At 49.0% G+C, this 19,000-nt stretch overlaps 1 protein-coding gene across 1 annotated transcript; it reads left to right on the forward strand.

The window, feature by feature from the left end:
• Nucleotides 1–5,612: 5,612 nt before the first annotated feature.
• Nucleotides 5,613–11,823, forward strand: TAC3 (tachykinin precursor 3). The gene is made up of 6 exons (XM_060165209.1): nucleotides 5,613–5,726; nucleotides 8,141–8,249; nucleotides 8,442–8,471; nucleotides 8,965–9,018; nucleotides 9,421–9,495; nucleotides 11,582–11,823. The coding sequence occupies exons 1-5, from the start codon at nucleotides 5,613–5,615 to the stop codon at nucleotides 9,492–9,494; spliced, it is 381 nt and encodes a 126-aa protein (XP_060021192.1). The 3' UTR covers nucleotide 9,495; nucleotides 11,582–11,823.
• The last annotated feature ends 7,177 nt before the right edge of the window (nucleotides 11,824–19,000 follow it).

A 19,000-nucleotide genomic window follows, 5' to 3' on the forward strand; every position in this document is an offset into this window, starting at 1 on the left:
ATAAGAATGAAGAAGAAGGGAAATTGTCTCCGGGCTCCTTGACCGGCTGAGCTCTGGCGGGGTTTGGAGAGACTGGGGTGGGGGTGGGGCAGTCGGGGATGGGGCTCAGGTCGCAGGTGGCCAATGAGCTGATTCATTAAGTGTGTCCCTGGAGGGAAGAAGTGAGGATCCCTGTCTTGGCAGAAACTGGGATCCTTTGGAGATTTAGCCCGGAAAGAGGCCCAAGGCTGGAGGGCTTATGCGAGCTGAGGTGAGCTGGGGAATGCAGGGTCCCCGGCTCCATAGCCCCCTCCACCCCAAGATCAGCACTGGGTTTTGTCACACCTGCCCCCTGGCACCCCTTTCCTTTCTGTACACCAGAGATGCCAGGCTGCTGCCAACAGTTATCTTACTAATCACGGCCCCACAGCTGGGGCCTGCAGCTGGTGGCACTTGACAGGGGGACACGCCCCCCCACCCGGACTCCCCCATTCCTATGACTGACCTCTCTCGTCTTCATTTATTTTCCATGTGTCATCGTCATTATTTCTTTCTTGGTTTCCAACTGTCTGACACCATCTCGTTGTCCCCGTTGCTGTGGGCTCTGACTAATGGTGACACGTAAGAGTTTGTATAATGCTTTAAATATCACCCTCCCCCACTTCCTTCATGGCTATTTCCTCATAGATTCTGTCTTGTCTAAGCCTCTCCCACTCTGCTCTCTACCTTTGGGGAACAAGCATCTCCTGGGTTTGCAGTAAAATGCAGACTGCGCTCTATGCGAGCACACAAATGGCTGCCTTTCGTTTCTGTCTGGACGGCTCTGCCTCCTTTCGGACCTCTGCCTTCCCTGCCTCTTCCCTGTCTCCGCTGAGCTCACGGTGCCTTGAGGCTGGGGTCTCCCTCCGCCTCAGCAGCTCACTCCCCAGGTAGTCACGCTGGCGGGAGACCTGACGAGCTCATCCTCTGACTGCAGATTAACCTAGCCCTCAGAGCACAAGCCAGCCCCGTGTTCTTGCACACCCTGCTCTGAGCTGAGATGGGGCCCAGGGAGGCAGCCCTTCCCAGTGGGTGAGGGGTTAGAGCTGTCGTGGGGAGCCGTGTCCAGAGTTGGGGCTCTGGCCACCCTTCCGCCACCCCCAACAGTTCCCCCGTCCTTTACTTCTCAGAACCAGGCCGAGAGGGGGGTGGTGACCAGAGCCTGACCGCCCCCGCTCTCGCCTCATCTGCTGCTCCCAGGGCCCAAATTGTCGTCACTTTCCCAGTGAAGTGTCTGGTCATTTTCAGAAGCAATTTCAGGAGAATATGCAGCTGCTGCTCCCTATCCTGCTTTTCCTTTCCCAGGGCTGAAGGCACTGTCAGCTCTCCAGGCTGGGGCCCCTGCTCTCTTTCCTGTCCTCCCCCCCGTCAGTCATGTGGATAGATGGTAGGCTGTAGGGGGGGGGGGTCCTCTCTTCTTTACTCTCCCATCTCTCCCTCCCTCCTCCTCTTTCCTGTCTCTGCTTCTCTTCTCTTCTGGAGCTCAGGAGTGTGTGTTTTTGTCCCCTGAAGCCTATAGGGGTTCAGTTTCCCCACCTGTGTTATAGGGCTTGAATTGGCTCCATCATGATGGGAGAAGCTGAAGTTCTGCTGCCCGCCCTGCTCACAGCCAGTCCAGCTCTGTCAAAGTCTAGGCTGTTTGAGCCTCTGAGGGGCACAAGCCATCCTGGAGTCCCCTAACCCCCAAGAGGGGCCATTTGAGCATCTCACAGCACAAACCACTCTAGCTCAGCCCTCTTGGCTCAGCCCATTTCTTCCCCAGGCTCTGAGGGACTCTTCTCCTTGTGCTGTGGGTTGTCTCCCGACTGTGTCCTGGCCACAGGACTCGGCATCCTTCCATTCCTCACTGGTATCTCCACCCATTGTCACATATGGCCCAGCCCCCTCCCCCAGCAGCCCGCGGCACCCCTCCAGGATGTCGAAGGGGTCCACGTGTCACGCCCAAGCTGTGCATGTTGTGGACATAGGCAGGCCAGCTCGCGCGCACGGTCACGTGCCCCACCTTGACCGCTGGGAAGGGCCGATTAAAGCATCTCAGCTCAGTGTTTTACTGGCTTCACCCCCAACCTGCACCAGCAATAAAGAGGGGGGGCTCCAGAGGGATGGTCTGCTAGGGATCCTGCTCCGCTAGGCCAGTGACATTAGTGTCTGAGGTGTGCTCAAAGGGTAAGTGTTCAAAGGAAACATGCCTAGGTTCTCTGTAGCTGCAGCACCTGCTTTACATGTCATTTGCATATGATTTGTGGGCAAAGTGAAGCCCAGCCTGCCCTAGCCCTCCAAAGCCTCCCTCCTTCATCACCTCTCTGACTTAGCATCAGCTCTTTCAAGTCTTTGCTAATCCCAGAGATCAAGAGGTGGTCAATTCTCCCTGCCATTCCCTTGCTCCCCCCATCCTTGGCTCCTGCCATCCTCTGTGAGATGCCTCATCATCAAAGGAGATTATTCATGACGGACCTTTGCTGAATCCTTGCTTCCCTAGTCTCAGGGCTTGGGGGCAGGGATGGATGGGTTGCTGGGGGAGGGAGGCTGATGTAGAGATGGGACCCAGGAGGCTTTTGTTCTTAGCCCTCAGTCTAACACATTCTTCCTACTGCACCCCCAATTTCCTCCAGCCTGCCCAGCTTGGACCTCCTTTTCCAGATTGGTGAGGGAGGAGAAGAGGAGGAGGTGGGAGATGACCTGGTCCAATTAGGAATAGCATCAGAGCTTCTCAAAGGCATGAACAAGTCATGCCATTAACATGTAAACAGCCTTCCACTTCTACCTTTTATTCCACTAATGGCTCCCAACCCTGAGTCCTGGGCCATGGTTGCCCCACAGAGCCCTGTAATTAGCTGGGTAATGGGAAGCCTTTATTGAGGCCCCATTGGCCTCTCACATAATTAAGGGGCCTTGAGACCTAGCTGCTGCCCTCACTCGGGGATGAACATGGGGCCCCGTGAAGCCGGAATGACTTCTCAGTATGGCCCAAACCCCAGGGTGGGTAGGGTGGGGAGACAAACATTTCAGGACCCTAGCAGTGCTTGAGAGGCTCTGTGGAGGATCCACATTGTGGGCCGTAATGCAAGAAGCTGGACTCAGACTTGCTTTTTTGTTTTATAAATACATTTTTATTGAGCCCCTATTATATGCCAAGCACTATATAACTAGGAATCCAACAGTAAAGCGACGGAAGTCCTTGCCCTTATAATGCTGACATTCTGGTGGGATGTGGGGTAGACAGACCATAAGTAAAATTGTAGTATGTTTGATGTAATATATGAAGAAAAGAAATGAAGGGATATGGAGAATGGAGTGGTAGTAATTTTAAATAGGGTGATTGGGGAAGGTGCTGGTGAGCGGAAGTCTTTGTAGTAAATATGCAACAGAGCTATGATTCTCTTCCCAATCCCAAGATGTAGAAGAGTACAAGGCCCCAAATCTCCAGGTCTTTTGGAGAGGTGGACCCCCAACTCCCTCTGGGAGACTTAACTGTTCCCTTACTGGTCAAAGTACAGACCAGTGCAGTAAAATGAAGGGGAAGTTTGGAGTGAGAAAAACCTGAATTTGAGGCTGTTCTCCAATAGCTATATGTCCTAGAGCATGTGACTGAATTTTTTGAGCCTCAGTTCTCTCATCTGAAAATAGGAATATTTCCTACTCACACGGTGGAGGTGATGAAAATCAGTTGGATTGCTCTCTGCCGAAGCGTCTTGCAAATGTTCAAATTCTGCACCCATTATAAATGCTAAGAGTGATGATTGCTCTGGAGCCGGCTTTCTCTTTCCCTCCCCTCGTCTCCTACAGCAGTATGTTTTTCTCTCTGGGTCTTTTCTCTCTGGATCTGGATCAGATCCTGACTCTGCCTCTCCCCTGGGATTCTCTTACCTTGGGTGTGAAGTGAGCAGAATAAGGGCCTTCGACTGTGGGGCGTGAACTAGAGGCTTGAAAGTTCAGGGGAGAAGATGCCTGAGCTGTAGGGAGACAGATTAGAGTGGAAAAAAATGCAACTGTGAGGAGAAAAAGAAGCAGTTAAGAGATCAGTGCTGGAGCGGGGGTGAGGGTAGGGGAAGAGCTCAGCCATGGTGCTCTGTCCCTCCTTTCAGAGATGACAGCAGGAAGGATAGAAGTCAGAACCCTGGAAGGATGCAACTACGTCAGGCTGATTCAGATGTCAAGAGTGGGGTGGGAGGCCATGGGGAGAGGCTCTGGCACTGGGGAGGTGGAGGGGGGCAGACCCTGGAGTTTTCTGCATTCACTAGTGGGGAGAAGTACCAACCCTACTGGTCTGAGGACCAACACGATGGGTCAGCTCCAGCCGGGAGGAGGACAGAGGGAGAACTGAGGACTGGAGGGTGTGCCAGACTCACCTCTCAGTCGTCAGGGACCTGAGCCTGCTCATCCTGGTGGTAGAAGGGCCAGAGCAGCACCTGGCGGAAATTGTTTTGGCCAGGCAGTCGAGGCTGGAAGTTTAAAGGGCAAAGAGCTGGTGGGTGGACAAGGAGGAGAAAGAGCCCAGGGACCACACCTGTTGAGTAGGCTCCGGCATGGAAATTTTGTGACAAACCGTACACAACATCATCCCTTAGCATGCACAGCTCAGGGGCTATTGGACTGTGGGCTGCTGGATAACCGCCGTTCACTGCTGGGTTTGTGGTGTGTGTGTGTGTGTGTGTGTGTGTGTGTGTGTGTGTGTGTGTGTGTGTGTGTGTGTGTGTGTGTGTGTGTGTGTGTGTGTGTGTGTGTGTGTGTGTGTGTGTGTGTGTGTCGCTGCAGCCTATATCCCTCTTCCCCCCACCAGCCTCCCCCTCCCCTCCAGCCACCCTGGGATTGGTGATTCTCAGCCCCTCCCCCGGCTCCCCCAGACCCTCCCAGAGCCTTTATCTGGGAGCTGGGCCGGAGCTCCTGCCACATTCCCCAAGCCCCTCCACTCCCTGTTTCTCTCTTCACGGCAGCACCAGCAGAGTGTGTGGGGAGCGGACAGTGCTCCCGGCCAGCTCCCTGATCCTGCCGGACCATCTGCCCCAGGCTCAGAGCTGCTCCACAGGTAGGCACAAGCGGCAGAATGTTGGATGGACAGGAGCTGGCACCAAAGGACAGGGGCAGAGTCAGGAGGGAATAAAGGTGGCAGCCTTTGATCGGGGAGCAGGATACTGGGAAGGTGAACAGGAGTCAATGGGGGTTGATGTAGTGTTTGGAGCCTGTGGGTACAGACTGATTCTTCCTATATTAGAAAGTTTTTGCCTAAGTCTTGGGGTACCTAGGGCTGGAAAATAGCACCCAGGATCCCTCCTCAAGCCGACTAAGGAAATAGACCCATGCACGTCCTATAAATCTATTATCTTCCCTGGGAGGCTAGAGTCCCCCACATTATTGCGCCATTGCTCATTGCCAGGTGCATATCCTGGGGAAATATGTGATGGGGGAGCAGGGAAACTGAGCGCCTCCCAGCTCAGAGACTCTCCCAGACTAAGGCTTGGGCGGGCGAGTTGGGGGCTGGGGAAGCAGGGTCAAGCCAGGCTGCTAGTCGTGAATGTCTCCCATGTTTGCACCTGTGTTGTGTCCTCCTCCTCCTTGCCTTCCCTCCGTCCTGTCCGTCTGCACTCCTAGGCATCATGAGGAGTGCCCTGCTGTTTGCAGTTATCCTGGCCCTCAGCTTGGCTTGGAGTTTTGGGGCGGTGTGTGAGGAGTCACAGGAACAGGTGGTGCCTGGTGGGAGCCACAGCAAGGTAAGGCACCCACTCTGGCTCACCCAGCCTGGCAGAGTACTGGGCAGCATCATAAGGCTGCACTCTGCCTGTCCCACCGTGGTAGGGAGGAAGGTGGGACGGGCGGGCTGGGAGTTACCCATCAGAGGGTTGGACAGTGCAGCCTCTCCAGTGGCCTCATGTTCTCCCAGTATGTCTGTCAGTGTCTCTGTCCCTCTGCATGTCTTTGACACCTTGTACATAAAATGTGCGGCACTAATATGTTGTTTGGTTGGTTGATTGTGTGGTGACCTGGTGATTGGGTGGTACTGTGAGGGGTAGGATAGCATTGTCTCAGGTTCCCTATGGTCCAGCTCAGGTTCTGTCCCTTTGCAGGAGGGCAGATCCTCCCCACTTCCTGGATGGTATGAAACACAGTCAGAATTTCTCTCCCCAATAGTCATTTGTGTGCTCTTTTACCTATCAGCTATATGTTTTTTTTTCAAAATTCAAATAAATTCCCTTATCCCCTGCTCATTCACCCCCAATAACCTCAGGTGCTCCTAACATTCCAACCCTTTCTTCCCTCCTCTCCCATGTCCCCCTCTAGCCTCTGCTTAGTCAGGATAGGAAAAGACCCCCCAAAACAGGTTGGGCCCCAATTTCCAAAGTTCATCTAAGAAAAAGAGTAGGAGTTGTCAGGGTAGGGGTACTGGGGGAGAGCAGGGAGGAAGTCTTCTCAAGGTTTTGACAAGACAGCAGTTACATTGGTACGAATGCTTTTAAGATGATTACAGGTGGAACTTACTACATATTCAGTGTGTGAAGTCTAACTGCCTCTCCAGCTCAGATCTGTTTAGCATCTCATTACAGGAGGTGCGCAGAGTATTCGAACAATTTGGGGAAGTGGCTGCGTGGGAAGTTGTGGGCTGGGCAAAGAGAGAGATCACCAGCCTTCATCCAGCTGGTGAGGTGTCCCAAGGGATGATAGGTTGGCATCCTTGCAGTAGTTGCACCAGCTCCAAAAGACCAGAACCAGTTCAAAAAACACACAGCGAGTGCCAAATATGGGCTGGACACTGTGTTTGGAGCCCAAAGTTCCAGCTGGAGACAGTCAGAATATCTGGGTCTGTTCCTCTGAGACAAACTTGCTTTGAGACCTTGCCCCTCTTGGTCAATAAAATAGAGCTTGCCATCCTGCCCCTTCTCCCTGCAGGTCCGAGAGGATGAGGGAAATTGGGACGGAACGGGAGTAGGATGTGTGTGTGCCTGGGCAGCCAGGTTGGCACGTGTGTGGGTGCATCCTGGGTAAATGCCCATCTGCGTGTGCTCAGCCGCCCAAGGACCCCTAGGCTCTGGAGAGAGAGGAACCGCTGAGATTCAAGGTGAAAATCTCCAAACATGATCAATTGTCATTATCTCTCTGCAGCCGCAATAAACTGGGTGTGTGATGTGTGCCCACCAACCATCCTGCTGTGCCCAAGTTGCTAAAAAAGAAACCACCAAGATGAGAAAGAACCCCTGTTTGGCAGCAGGTCTAGAATGGGGTTCATCTGTGGAGGGGAAGAAGAGGCTTCATTCTGAGCATGCTGCCTTCATGAAATTCTAAATCCAGGGGAGAGAGGGGAGAGGGAGACAAAAACAGAGGCAGAAACCTGATGGAGAAGAAAAGAGAGGGCGAGGTGGTGGGAAACGCAGGGAGAGAAACATCCACGGACACAGTGCAGAGTGGGGGCAATTTCAGGATTGCTGGTGGCCCTGACTGCCTACCCCCACCTGTCCCCAGGACCGAGTCCTGTCTGTGACTCAATCATGGAGCACAGACCAGAGGACACTAGCTCTGTCTGATGAGCCTTTCTTGTGAGTGCGGGAATTCCTGGCTCATTCGCTTAGTGGGGCAACCACATCGTTGGTCAAACCGGTTCCGGGTGTGCCAGGGAGAAAAGAACCAATGGCCCTTCTCACTGAGAGGTGGCAGGAGCTGGAGGGGGCCCCAAGGGTCAGTCCCCTTTGAGCTTGGGATATAGCATGACCAACTCCCAGCTTTCCTGGGACTGTCCCAGCTTGAACACTGAAAGCCCCACACACCTGGGCAAACCGGGACAGTTGGTCGGCCTACAGGGATGCCCAATGTGTTCCCTTTACATGTGCTTCCCAAACCTTGCTGTGCCTATGAATCACCTGGGGGCCTGGTTAAGATGCAGATTCTGTCTCAGTAGGTCTGGCGTAGACCAAGATTATGTATTTTTAACAAGCTCCCAGCAGCGATGCTGCTGGTCCATGGACCACACTTTGAGAGCCTACTTCGCTTCTAGTGTACACCAGAGGAAATCCTGAAAGAAATAGGATGTTAAGTTCAGCTGTGATGAGCTCAAGAAGAGGCCATTTCTTGTGGGGAAAGAGTGAGTGGATTGGGTGTGAACATCCTCCTCAGCCCTCTTTGTTTCTCTCCCCAGAAGGACTCGAATCTCTACCAGCTGCCCCCGTCGTTGCTCCGGAGACTCTATGACAGCCGCTCAGTCTCCCTAGATGGATTGCTCAAAATGCTGAGCAAGGCTAGCGTGGGTAGGAAGCAGCCCCGGGCAGAGGGGCGTGTGGGGCAGGATTCTGAAGATTAAATAGGCCTGGGAGACCCCTTCGCGTGGGAAGGAGCCTGGAGATGGCTTAGTGAATTATTGAGGGCTGTGATCTGAACCCCCTCTAATCATCACTTTGCAGATTCCTTTCCCCAGTTACATGCCTGTTCTTGCTTCACAGGTCCTAAGGAGTCGTCACTTCCCCAGAAACGTGAGTAGCCTCTTCTCCCTCCTGATCTCTGCTGACCACTTGCCTAGAGCTCCATGGGCACAGGGCCCAGTGACTATTTCGGCTGGCCCCGGCTCAGCTGGCGCAAACAGCATGCCAGCTGCAACTGCTCAGCCAGCCTTTCCTGAATGGGAGAGGCCGCTGAGAGCCAGAGGAAGCAGATGTGCGGGGCACGGTGGAGTCTCCCTCCGCTGGTAGGTTAGTGGGAACCAAGAGGATCTCTTGGTGGCTGTGAAGATTCTAAGCCAGTTACCTGTTGGGTGGGAGAATTTCAGAGAGTTCTCGAAATGTGGGGGAGGGAGAGGTAGACAGAGAGGGTGGGCCTAGGGGACAGCCTGCTAACTGTGGGGAGTAAGCTGTGGTGAGACACTGAAACAGAGACCAGAAGCCCAACCTCAGAAGTCTTGACACATGTCTGGGGAAATGTATCAGCCCCTCACTATCACCGCTGAAAATGTTGGCCCTGTTTCTGCAGGTGACATGCATGACTTCTTTGTGGGTCTCATGGGCAAGAGGAACATCCAGCCAGGTAGGAAGATGTGGAGGTCGGTGGAAGGGCTAGGGTGCTGGCAAAGATGTAGCAGAAGTCAGCTGCTTCATATTTGTCACCAGAGGGAAAGACAGGACTTTTCTTAGCTACAGTGAGGGTTCCTCTGCCCCTTCTACCCAATCAGCTTGGGTCCACAGTCCAGCCCTCCCCGGGAGCACAGGACGGAGACCTTTATAAGATAGTTCTGCTGCAGCTGGGAGGGGGTCAGGCAAGCTCTGCTTCTCCCCTGCCCCCCGCCCCCATCTCCCAAACAGAGCATCCGTCTACTTCCCAACTCTGTCTTCCAAAGCTGTCCTTCATAGCCAGCCCTTTGCTATTGGGTCAGGGTGAAGGTCATATGCAGAAAAATCCCTCCTAACTACACTGTTTACTTCACCACAGACAATCCTATTGATGTGAACCAAGAGAACGTCCCCAGCTTTGGCACCTTCAAGTATCCCTCCAATGTGGAATGAAGTAAGTACTTAGGGAGAGGAGAGGGGACTGCGTGTGTGTATGTGGGGGGAGTAGGTTGCCAGAGGAGCATTGGAGCATTTCCTCTGATGCTATGTGTATTAATGCTCATAATTAATGGCCTAAATACACTACCAGTGCCTGACACTTAGAAGTGTGTGCTTGCCTGTGATCACACACACACAGACACACACACACAGACACACACACACCCTGTTTCTCATCTCTTTTCAGTCTCATGGACCCCTGCTTATGGCTGAGTGGTAGGAAATGGCAAGGGAGGGGTTTCCCCTGGGGTTTCTTTGATGAGCAACTTCTCTTGTTTGACTCCATTCTTGTGGTTTGTGCAAAAGGTGGAGAGATCATCATCTGATAATTACAGGTACCACATCTATTCACAGGTGAAGCATTTTGCTTCCCAGGCAGGCTGAAACCATTCAGATCATTCAGAATCTCGGGTTACCGGGTCCACTATATAGTTATTTGCAAGGGTGATTTAGCAAGAAATGCAACAAACTCTGAAATCTAATGGGGAGTAGCTGGAAACTATATCCTAATCGCTCTGTGCAGTGTAATGAATATGAGCATGGCCTGAGTTCGAATCCTGCCACTCACTAGCTGTGTCCCTTGGCCAGGTTACAAAACCCTTCTGTGCCTCCGTTTCCTCATCTGAACAACAGGGGTCACAGTATTACCTTGCAGGGCTGTGGTTTTGAGTCTAGGTAAAGTGTTCAGAACAGTGCCTGGCACACAGTGCTGTGTGTTGGCTTTATTGTGATTGTAGTCTGGGAAGTATGGGGAAGGTCCCAGTGTTGACCCTGGCGGGCTCCAGTCTGTCTGCCTGGAGCTGTCTGGGCTGGACCCTGGGCCCGAGTGGGCTGACAGCTCTTCCACTTGGTATGCAAGTGTGAGTCCCCCGGGGAAGTGTCTTGTCAAAACACGGAACCGTCTGCCTCGACACCATCTTCCCACACACAGCAATAGCAGCTCACTGATGGCTTTCTTTGCACTGGCTTCCACTGAAGGTGTCAGGGGAGGAAAGGAGAGGGATCAGGAAGGCTCAGTCTTCACAGAGACTCCTGCCCCTCTCTCTGTGGCCCTGTTACCCACACTCATTGGTCTCAAGGGAGCCCCAAGGACCAGGAACAGGCTCTCAATGAAACTGCCTGTGTGTGACTCCCCGGGCCCAGAGACCAGGTCTGGCCCCCCATTCAGTGTTGGGTGAGAGGGTACAAAAAGCCGTAATAACCGTAACTCACTGATTACATGGTACTTACTGTATCATTTTGCTCTCATTAGATTGTTATTTCAGTCCTGCTGACGGTCAGATAATTATACGGGCAGCTATATCTGGATGATATACACTCCCCAACGTTATGCATCAACCATAAAGATAATTACAGTGCAATTTTGCCATAGTATTTTATACAAATGGCAGAAACAAGTGCATCGTGGAAATCTACTTTTAATGCTTTCTGGTGAACGTAGGCTCTTTCAGAGGGACCAGGCCCATAATTGCAGCCCTCATAATCTCACCACTGATGGTGTATTCTCAACCTGTTAGGTGCTGGGAAGAATAGACACTAGGTCCCTGGGGGCTGGCATTTAAAGGAGGTTAGATGAGATGGATCAACACAGATCATTGTGCCATCTTATCTCATTCATGTGAAACTGCTGAAAAAGGAAGTGATCCCTGGGCCTGTCCTTCCTCTGGGAGGTTTCTGGAAAGAGGAGGAGGGACTGAGTGAGGCCAGGGGAGCATTAGTGCCAGGGTGCATTGGACAGGGCTGTGTGTATGCCTGCCTCATAGGGATGCCAGGATGCTATGAACTTTGCCAGTACTTCTTTCTGCATGGGCCCCTCATACCATAGCGTGATAAACATGGAAGCTGGGAAGACGCATGCACCTGTGGCTAGGAGAGTTCGGTCCTCTAGTTCAAAGACTACAGGGGTAGCTGAGGGTTAAGACTTCTATTCTCTCTACTTCTCCCTTACAGATGCCCCTCCCTTTCTCCCCCGCCTCCCCAGTGGGTGGTTGGTGGGAGTTTTACAGGACAGAGATGTGATTTCTTCTTTTTTTGGTCCTCAGCACTCCACTTCTGGACTCCTGGGCTGCATCGTGAAGACACCTGTCACCCTCTCCCAATCCCCAGGTGCATGCACTCCTATTTCCCTTCCTCTCCCACATCCTTGTAACACTCCTGTGCTTTGACCCCTTCTCCAACCCTCTACCCCACCCGCTGTAGAAACTGCCTAGTGAGCCCCCCCAGTCCCTGCAGGCATTGACTATAGATTGCCCTGGAGTTTCTGTAGCATCCTAAAAATATGATGTCTCTCTCCACGCCTCAACAATAAAGGATTTTTACATATTATGACCTAGAGTGATGTATTTGGTTGGTGGGTTGGTGGGTGGGTTTTCCTCTTTCTTGACTCTTGCAGCTACATCACACACACATACACAAATATATATATATATATATATATATATGATACACACACATATATCATATATAAATGGAAGTATCTTTATTTTGTACACATATTGGTTTCCCCAACAGTGTCTTACTCCTTGCTTCATACAATTAGTATCAGAAGATTTATTTAGTGATTAAAAGACGAAATGAATTTGGAAGATGGTTTCTAGCACTCAAAGACTTTCGCAGACCAGATTTAGATAAAGAAGTACAGATATTCTGAATGGCTTGTCTGTATTTCCAGGATGGGCCTGGGAGACATCAGTCCCTGAATCCTACTCCAAGAAGAGAAGTGGGGATCAAGGCTGTGCGAAGATCCAGCCCAGAGGAGGGTGCATCCCAGCACTGTACTATTTTTCTGTCGCTGAATATTGAACTTGGATCCTGCAGCAGGTCGTGTGGATAAGACGGTGATCCATAAACAGAGTTTACATTGTAGCAGGGCTTTAGACAAGCAAACAGCACTTGATCTTGCTAGGGTGGGGCATAGACAGGGAAGTTACTATAGGGGCTGAGAAAGAGGAGAGCAGATCTTTTTAGTGTTAACTGGCCACCTTAGTGGCCAGTTATAAAGGGAAAACATTTATTTCCTACTCTTCTGTGATGCAACTCTTACCAGCCCCTGTAATGCTGGTCTAGTAGTCTGCAGTGTACATAAGGCACTTAAATGAGGTGTGTGTGGGTGTCTTTTATTAATCTGATGTGCTATCACAGCCCACTGATCCCAAGGGGAGTTCTGTACCCTAATGGAACAGCCTGGGAAGTCCTCAGGCTCCCTGTCTTAGCCCGGTGTAGGGGACTTGGCCATGGCCCTGAACTACCCTGATACAAAGTCGACACTCAGTTCTCCCAAGGCTGTGTAAAGTCAGGGCCATGGAGCCAGAGACCAGTTCCTGCAGGTCCTTCACCCCAGTGAAAGTGCTCTCTTCCCAGAACCTGACTGGGGCAACTTTGGACCCACAGCTCTATGGTGCGGGCACTCACCTCAGTATCTCTGGTGTCAGGTTTATTGCTAGAGGTCAAAGAATACCCTCACCCCAAATCCTCAAGCCTTTTTCCAACGCGTTATATTGTTGGCTTTTCAAAATGATCTACCTAGACGGTTTAAAAGTGGGGTAATTTTGCAGAGTCTGGGGTATTTATTTGAGTCATGAAAGCTTCACGAGGTGGTTCTGTTCTTGCCAAGTAGGAGCATAAGTGTAGAAAGGTTGCTCTCTGGTGGGACTAATGAAAATTGCAGTACTGGGCATTCCAGGCAAAATGAAGACACACTTTAAATTGGATTTCTGTTTTTGTGCTTGGAGAATGTGTGAAGGAATCCTGGCCTTCTTCTTCCTGTTGTAAAGATGTTGATGCCTAAGGGGACCTGGTCAAAAAGACCTTGGGCTGAATTCCTGGCCCTTCTCCATTTAGCTTTGCATATGTGTGCTATTGTTATTACATGATGATTTACTTTAAAGACTTCGGTATTAAAGGTTCTAGACCCAATTCAGTGTGTGGAGGGGGAGATTTCCCACACCAACAAGCAGTGCTCCAACATTATCTACCTAGAGATAGTATCAGATTCCACAGGTTGAGGGCTCAGTCCTACAAGACGTCCCCCACCCCCACCCCTCCTTCAGATGCCAATCTTAAGCCCAGGTTGTTAACTCTCTACAGGTTGGAGGTTCCCACAACCCTCTCCTTGAGTTCCATTAATTTGCTAGTGTGGTTCACAGAACTCAGGAAGCCTGTTTACTCACTAGATCACCAGTTTATTATAAAAGGATATAACTTAGGAACACCAGATGGAAGAGATGCATAAGGCAAGGCATGGGGAACGGGGTGTGGAGCTTCCATGCTCTCTCTGAGCATGCCACCCTCCTCTCCTTGAATCTCTACATTTTCACCAACCTGGAAGCTCTCCAAACCCAGTTCCTTTAGGATTTTATGGAAGCTTTATTACATAGGTATGATTGATTAAACCATTGACCAACGATAATTGATTCAACCTCCAGGCCCTCTTCCCTCCCTGGAGGTCAGGGGCTTAGGAATGAAAGTTCTAACCTTTTAATCATAAAGTTGGTTCTCCTGGAGACCAGTCCCCATCTTTAGGTGCAGTCCCGAAGTCACTCGATAGCATAACAAAAGATATCTTTATGGCTCTCATCACTTAGGAAATTCCAAGTGTTTTAGGAGTTCTGTGCTAGAAATGGGGGTAATGACCATATATATATATTTTATTATAAATCACAAGTATAAACAGTATAAACTTTAATCTATACCTTTAGGGGGTTTGTTAACAACTCAATGGGAAACGTAGGCATGGTCCCTGAAAACTCTTCTGAGTTCTGTGTCTCTCTCATTGTTTCCAAGGGCCGTGAGTAAGTTCCTCTCAGCTCTGAGCTCCACTCTCTGTGTCAAGCTCCTGATCTAATTGACTTTCCAATCTGGCACAGGTCAGCTTGAGCTACCAGATGATTCCATCCAGAACCCAATCCCCTAGCCCTTGGTTCAGACCACAATTCCCCCACTTGAGCAGAAAATCCCAGCTGCTGGTTTGTACCCAGATTCCACACAGGAAACTGCTGGTGGTTTGGTCTGCAGTTTCATATTTGTTTGGAATCCTTCCCCAGATTCCATGTTGGGAACTGCTGGTGGCAGCTGCAGCTCCTCATTTGTTTGGAATCAGTCTGCAATCCCCATTGTTTGGGGTCTGCTGGTTCAATCTTTTCTCCGGTCCCCAGTTCCATGGGAATTGTTGGTGGTGCACACAGGGACTTTCCTTGGCCAAGCTGCAGTAACATCTCTTGGTTACTGCTGGTGTGTTAAGATGCACATGTTTGTCTGTCTCGCTTAGTGTAGATAAAGGCTATTGTTAATGGGAAATCTTGGAAGCCATAAAGTTACAAAACTTGATGAGCACTTAAAAGCTTAGAAAAAAATAAAACAAAACAACAAAAAAACCTATTAGAGTGCTCACCTAACCAAAAGACTCCCATGTTAGGATAATTTGGTCATAGAATGGGTTAGATTGATGCCAACCTCAATAAAATTTCCATGCAATGAGGTACACTTGTAAAACACCACACAATCTCCAACCCAGTAGCACATCCCTCTTAGGTATTAGTTTGGCTCCAAGAGACCCAAAATCTTAGCTAAAAACATAATAGGATCCTTAAGCTCCAAAGAGTCAAGCAGGCCACCTTCTGGCATACCTGCCTATTTTATGTCTAAGAATGATGGTTCCAGAAGCTATAAATATCTACAAAAATGGCAAAATCTTACTAAAAACACAAAAGGTATCTAGAACAACACCTAGGCCTCCCCTATTACATCCTCCTAGGTGTCCATCATCAAAATGCTGCCCCAGGGATTGATGTTCAGTTGTAATCAATGGAAACACTGGAAAAGGGATTGTTCTTAAAGGCCTTATGCAAATTCTTCAACATCAGCTGCAAAAGTATGTCATTTTCAAGAAGATTCATGGAAAGGACTTTGGTAAGTACAGGTTTATGATAACTTTAAGAGCATATAACTGAACAAGGTAAGAATTTCCAGAACTAATGGAAAAACTGGATTCAAGCAGAACAAGTATTACTTACATGGGACTGAATAACTGAGGAGAAGAATTAAAAATTTTACGACTTTTTTGTTTGCAACATTGCTGGTCCCTTAATGTTTTGTTTTTCTAAACTTAAGAAAACCTTTTTTTTCTTAAGCTATCTATGATTTACAGCAATTTGGTAACATATACCTTTGTAAACAAAGATGAAACATGTACTTTTTCTCCCTACCTGATCCTGTCAGAATTCAGAAACTCTTGAGTATTCTTCTCATGGCAATAGGATTAGTTATTTGCATAAGTCCAATAAAAATCTGCTCTCCTTGTAACAGGATGCAATTGGAAACGCTGGCTACATTATCAAGGCTTTGACTGAAATGTCATAGTTAAGAGAAATGTGCATAGACTCAGATATGACTAGGTAGCTCTAAGGAACTAAGGTTGACTTTATAAGGCCAGTAAAGCCCCTTGGAAAAATTGGCTTGGTACTCTACTTACAGGGTTCCTGGCAGCCTTACCATGTAAGTAAGGAAGGTCATTTCCCGGCAGGTCCAGGAACCCCAGGATATTTTCAGGACCTTGAGAAGAGGAGAATTCACCCAAACTACAGGTTTTTCAGGTAAAGTCTGATGGCAATCCTTGGCTTGGCTTCCTGGCTTCAGAGGCTTCTAGGAGTTCAATCTGAAACTCCTAGTAAAGCAGTCTTAAAAAAGAGCTTATATGGTCAATCACTACTCTTGTTGCACTTACGTAACTAATCAGGCCAAGTTAAATTCAAACGAATTGTTGTGTTATCTTTGGGGGGAAATGGGGTGATTGTAGAGAGAAAAATTATGTTTTAACCTTTGTAAATGTTAGATTCTAATTCTGTTAATTATCTTTGAGGTTTTGTAATATACTTGAAAACTAAACTAGATCCTGAATTCTTCTAGTTTCCTCAAATATCTGGCTACAACTCTCCAAACTAATGTTTCCAATTTTCTCCCACCCTTCTAATTTGGAATCACTAATAACCTAATAATCACTAATAGAATGCCCTTGAAACTCCTTGGAAGGGACTATACCAGGTCTTACCCGGATGGCAGCCAAACTTCAGGAACTTGAACGTTGGGTCCACAGCTCCTAATTAAAAAGGGCTCCTTCTGATTTTAGGAACTGCACACCAGCTGGAGACCTCAAAATCAAATTGACAAAGAAGAGGGGTAGCTGACATTGATGTAAACTTCTTCCACCCAAGACATCAGATCAAGACTTCCTACTTTAACTAAACTTGAAACCCTTACTTCTTTTCTTTCTTTCCTTTACTCTGTCATTGGTCTGGAAAGATGACACCATCATCCATATGTCTCAGGCCATTGCTAAGGGGGATAACATTTCAGACTGCTGGTTTTGTCATAAAAACTCTGATCTGACCATTAATAGTGCCACCTTAGCAGAATTGGTTTGTGCCCTGACAGAATTAATCTTTGTCTGTGGTGGTTGTCATTCTCCTTGGGCCTAGGAATGCCTGGATGGCTAGTGCATAACTGGGCAATGCCTTTTAGGTTATGTAACTGTGCCCCTGACTGTTCACAGACAAACTGAGACACCTTATTGGGTCAACTTCCCTGAATTTACATCATCAAATTAGAAAGGACCTACCAGGAGGCTTTCGTGATTCAGGATTTGCTTCCTTTGGCAGGTCCCTCTACTCCTGGTTAGGAGTGAGTACAGATGAGGTTGTGGTCCGAAATCCCTCCTTAACTCTTAAAGATTTTCCTGAATGTGCTGCTAAACCAATGCCTGCCCAACAAAAATCCTTAGACTCTCCAGCCAAAGTTGTTCTTGATTTTCTTTTAGCTGAACAAGGAGGTATCTGTGCTATGGCCACCACCACCCACTGTACCTAAATGAACACTTCTGGGGAAGTTGAAACTCAGCTGCATAAGATTATTGAACAAGCCACTTGGCTTAAAAAGGTGACTCCTCTAATGGGGTCTTTCTTTGACTTGTTTGATTTTGATTGCTTTGGGTCTTGGGGACCATGGCTCTGAAGTGCACTCTAGACATTGGGAATTGTCCTGCTTATAATCGTTATAGCAGTCTCCTTGTGCCCTGTATTCTCTCTCTCTCTTTTTTTAAAAAATGAATTTATTTATTTATGGCTGTGTTGGGTGTTCGTTGCTGCACGCAGGCTTTCTCTAGTTGAGGTGAGTGGGGGCTGCTCTTCCTTGCTGTGTGCAGGTTCCTCATTGCAGTGGCTTCTCTTGCTGCAGAGCATGGGCTCTAGGCACACAGGCTTCAGTAGTTGTGGCTCACGGGCTCTAGAGCACAGGCTCAGTAGTTGTGGCGCTCAGGCTTAGTTGCTCTGCAGCACGTGGGATCTTCCCGGACCAGGGTTCGAACCCGTGTGTCCTGCATTGACAGGCGGATTCTTAACCACTACGCCACCAAGGAAGCCTCCTGTATTCTCTTAAAAGCTTTAAATGCATGTTGTCAATTGCTAACCACCAAGCAAATGATCTCCCTAAGACTGGAACACCAAAAAGGGAATAAAAAATATGACCAACTAAAAAACTGTGAGCCTGAAGTCGTGACCTGTGAATACCACAGAGATTCAGCCAAAAAACCTTCATGACCTGTGAATGTCACAGTAAAAGCTGTGATGAGAACTTCAGACTGGTTGCTGGTAATGGTGCCAATGCCTTAAATTTTGATCACATCTCTCAGTTAAACTCAGGTAGTTTCAGTTTGATAACAATTCTTGGGCAGGAGCATCTGGGGAGAAGATTTGGAGGGTAACTGCTGCACTAAAGGAGAAGGGTGGGTGGAAGCAGAGAAACTGAGCTGAAAACGAGTTGAGGAAGTAGGGGAGGAAAAATAATTCTCCCTCACCCTTTGAGGTTCCTGGCTGAGTAAATAATAAAAGACAGATTAAAAGGAAAAAAGAAACAGAAGTTTAACAACAGGTATACTTCCTGTATACATGGGAGATACCCAGGAAAACTAAGAGTTTCTAGACATTTAGTAATCCTTCTCTTCCTGGTACAGAGAGGTACCTTACAAATGGACATTTCCCTTATAAATGTAAATATCTTTTACAAAAGTGTAACTTCTACTCACTTTTCAGAGCTTCTCCCCTGTCTGCTGCTTCTTAAAAATAATCCTTATGCCAAAGAGGCATATTTTGAGGTGTCAAGTTCTGCACCCCTCCAGGGAGGACAAGCTGCCGGGAACAGGCCTGCGCTGCCAAGGTGCAGTGGGATCCTGTGAATTCCTTCATTTGCCCACCTAGCTGGAAGGAGGGTCCACAGTGAACTTCCAGAGGGTTCTCCACCAGGGACCCAAAAGTACTTGTTCATTCATTCAAACAGGCTTTGTTAAGCACCTATCATATGAACCAGAAGCGTGTGGGAAGCGCAGGGACGCGGTAGTGTGCAGAACCACGGCGCCCTGCCTTCAGGAAGGTCACTGCCTGGTGGAGTAGACGTAAATTAATCAAACAGTCTCA

Source organism: Lagenorhynchus albirostris, chromosome 11, assembly GCF_949774975.1.
Source record: "Lagenorhynchus albirostris chromosome 11, mLagAlb1.1, whole genome shotgun sequence".
In the NCBI taxonomy this organism is placed as follows: domain Eukaryota; kingdom Metazoa; phylum Chordata; class Mammalia; order Artiodactyla; family Delphinidae; genus Lagenorhynchus; species Lagenorhynchus albirostris.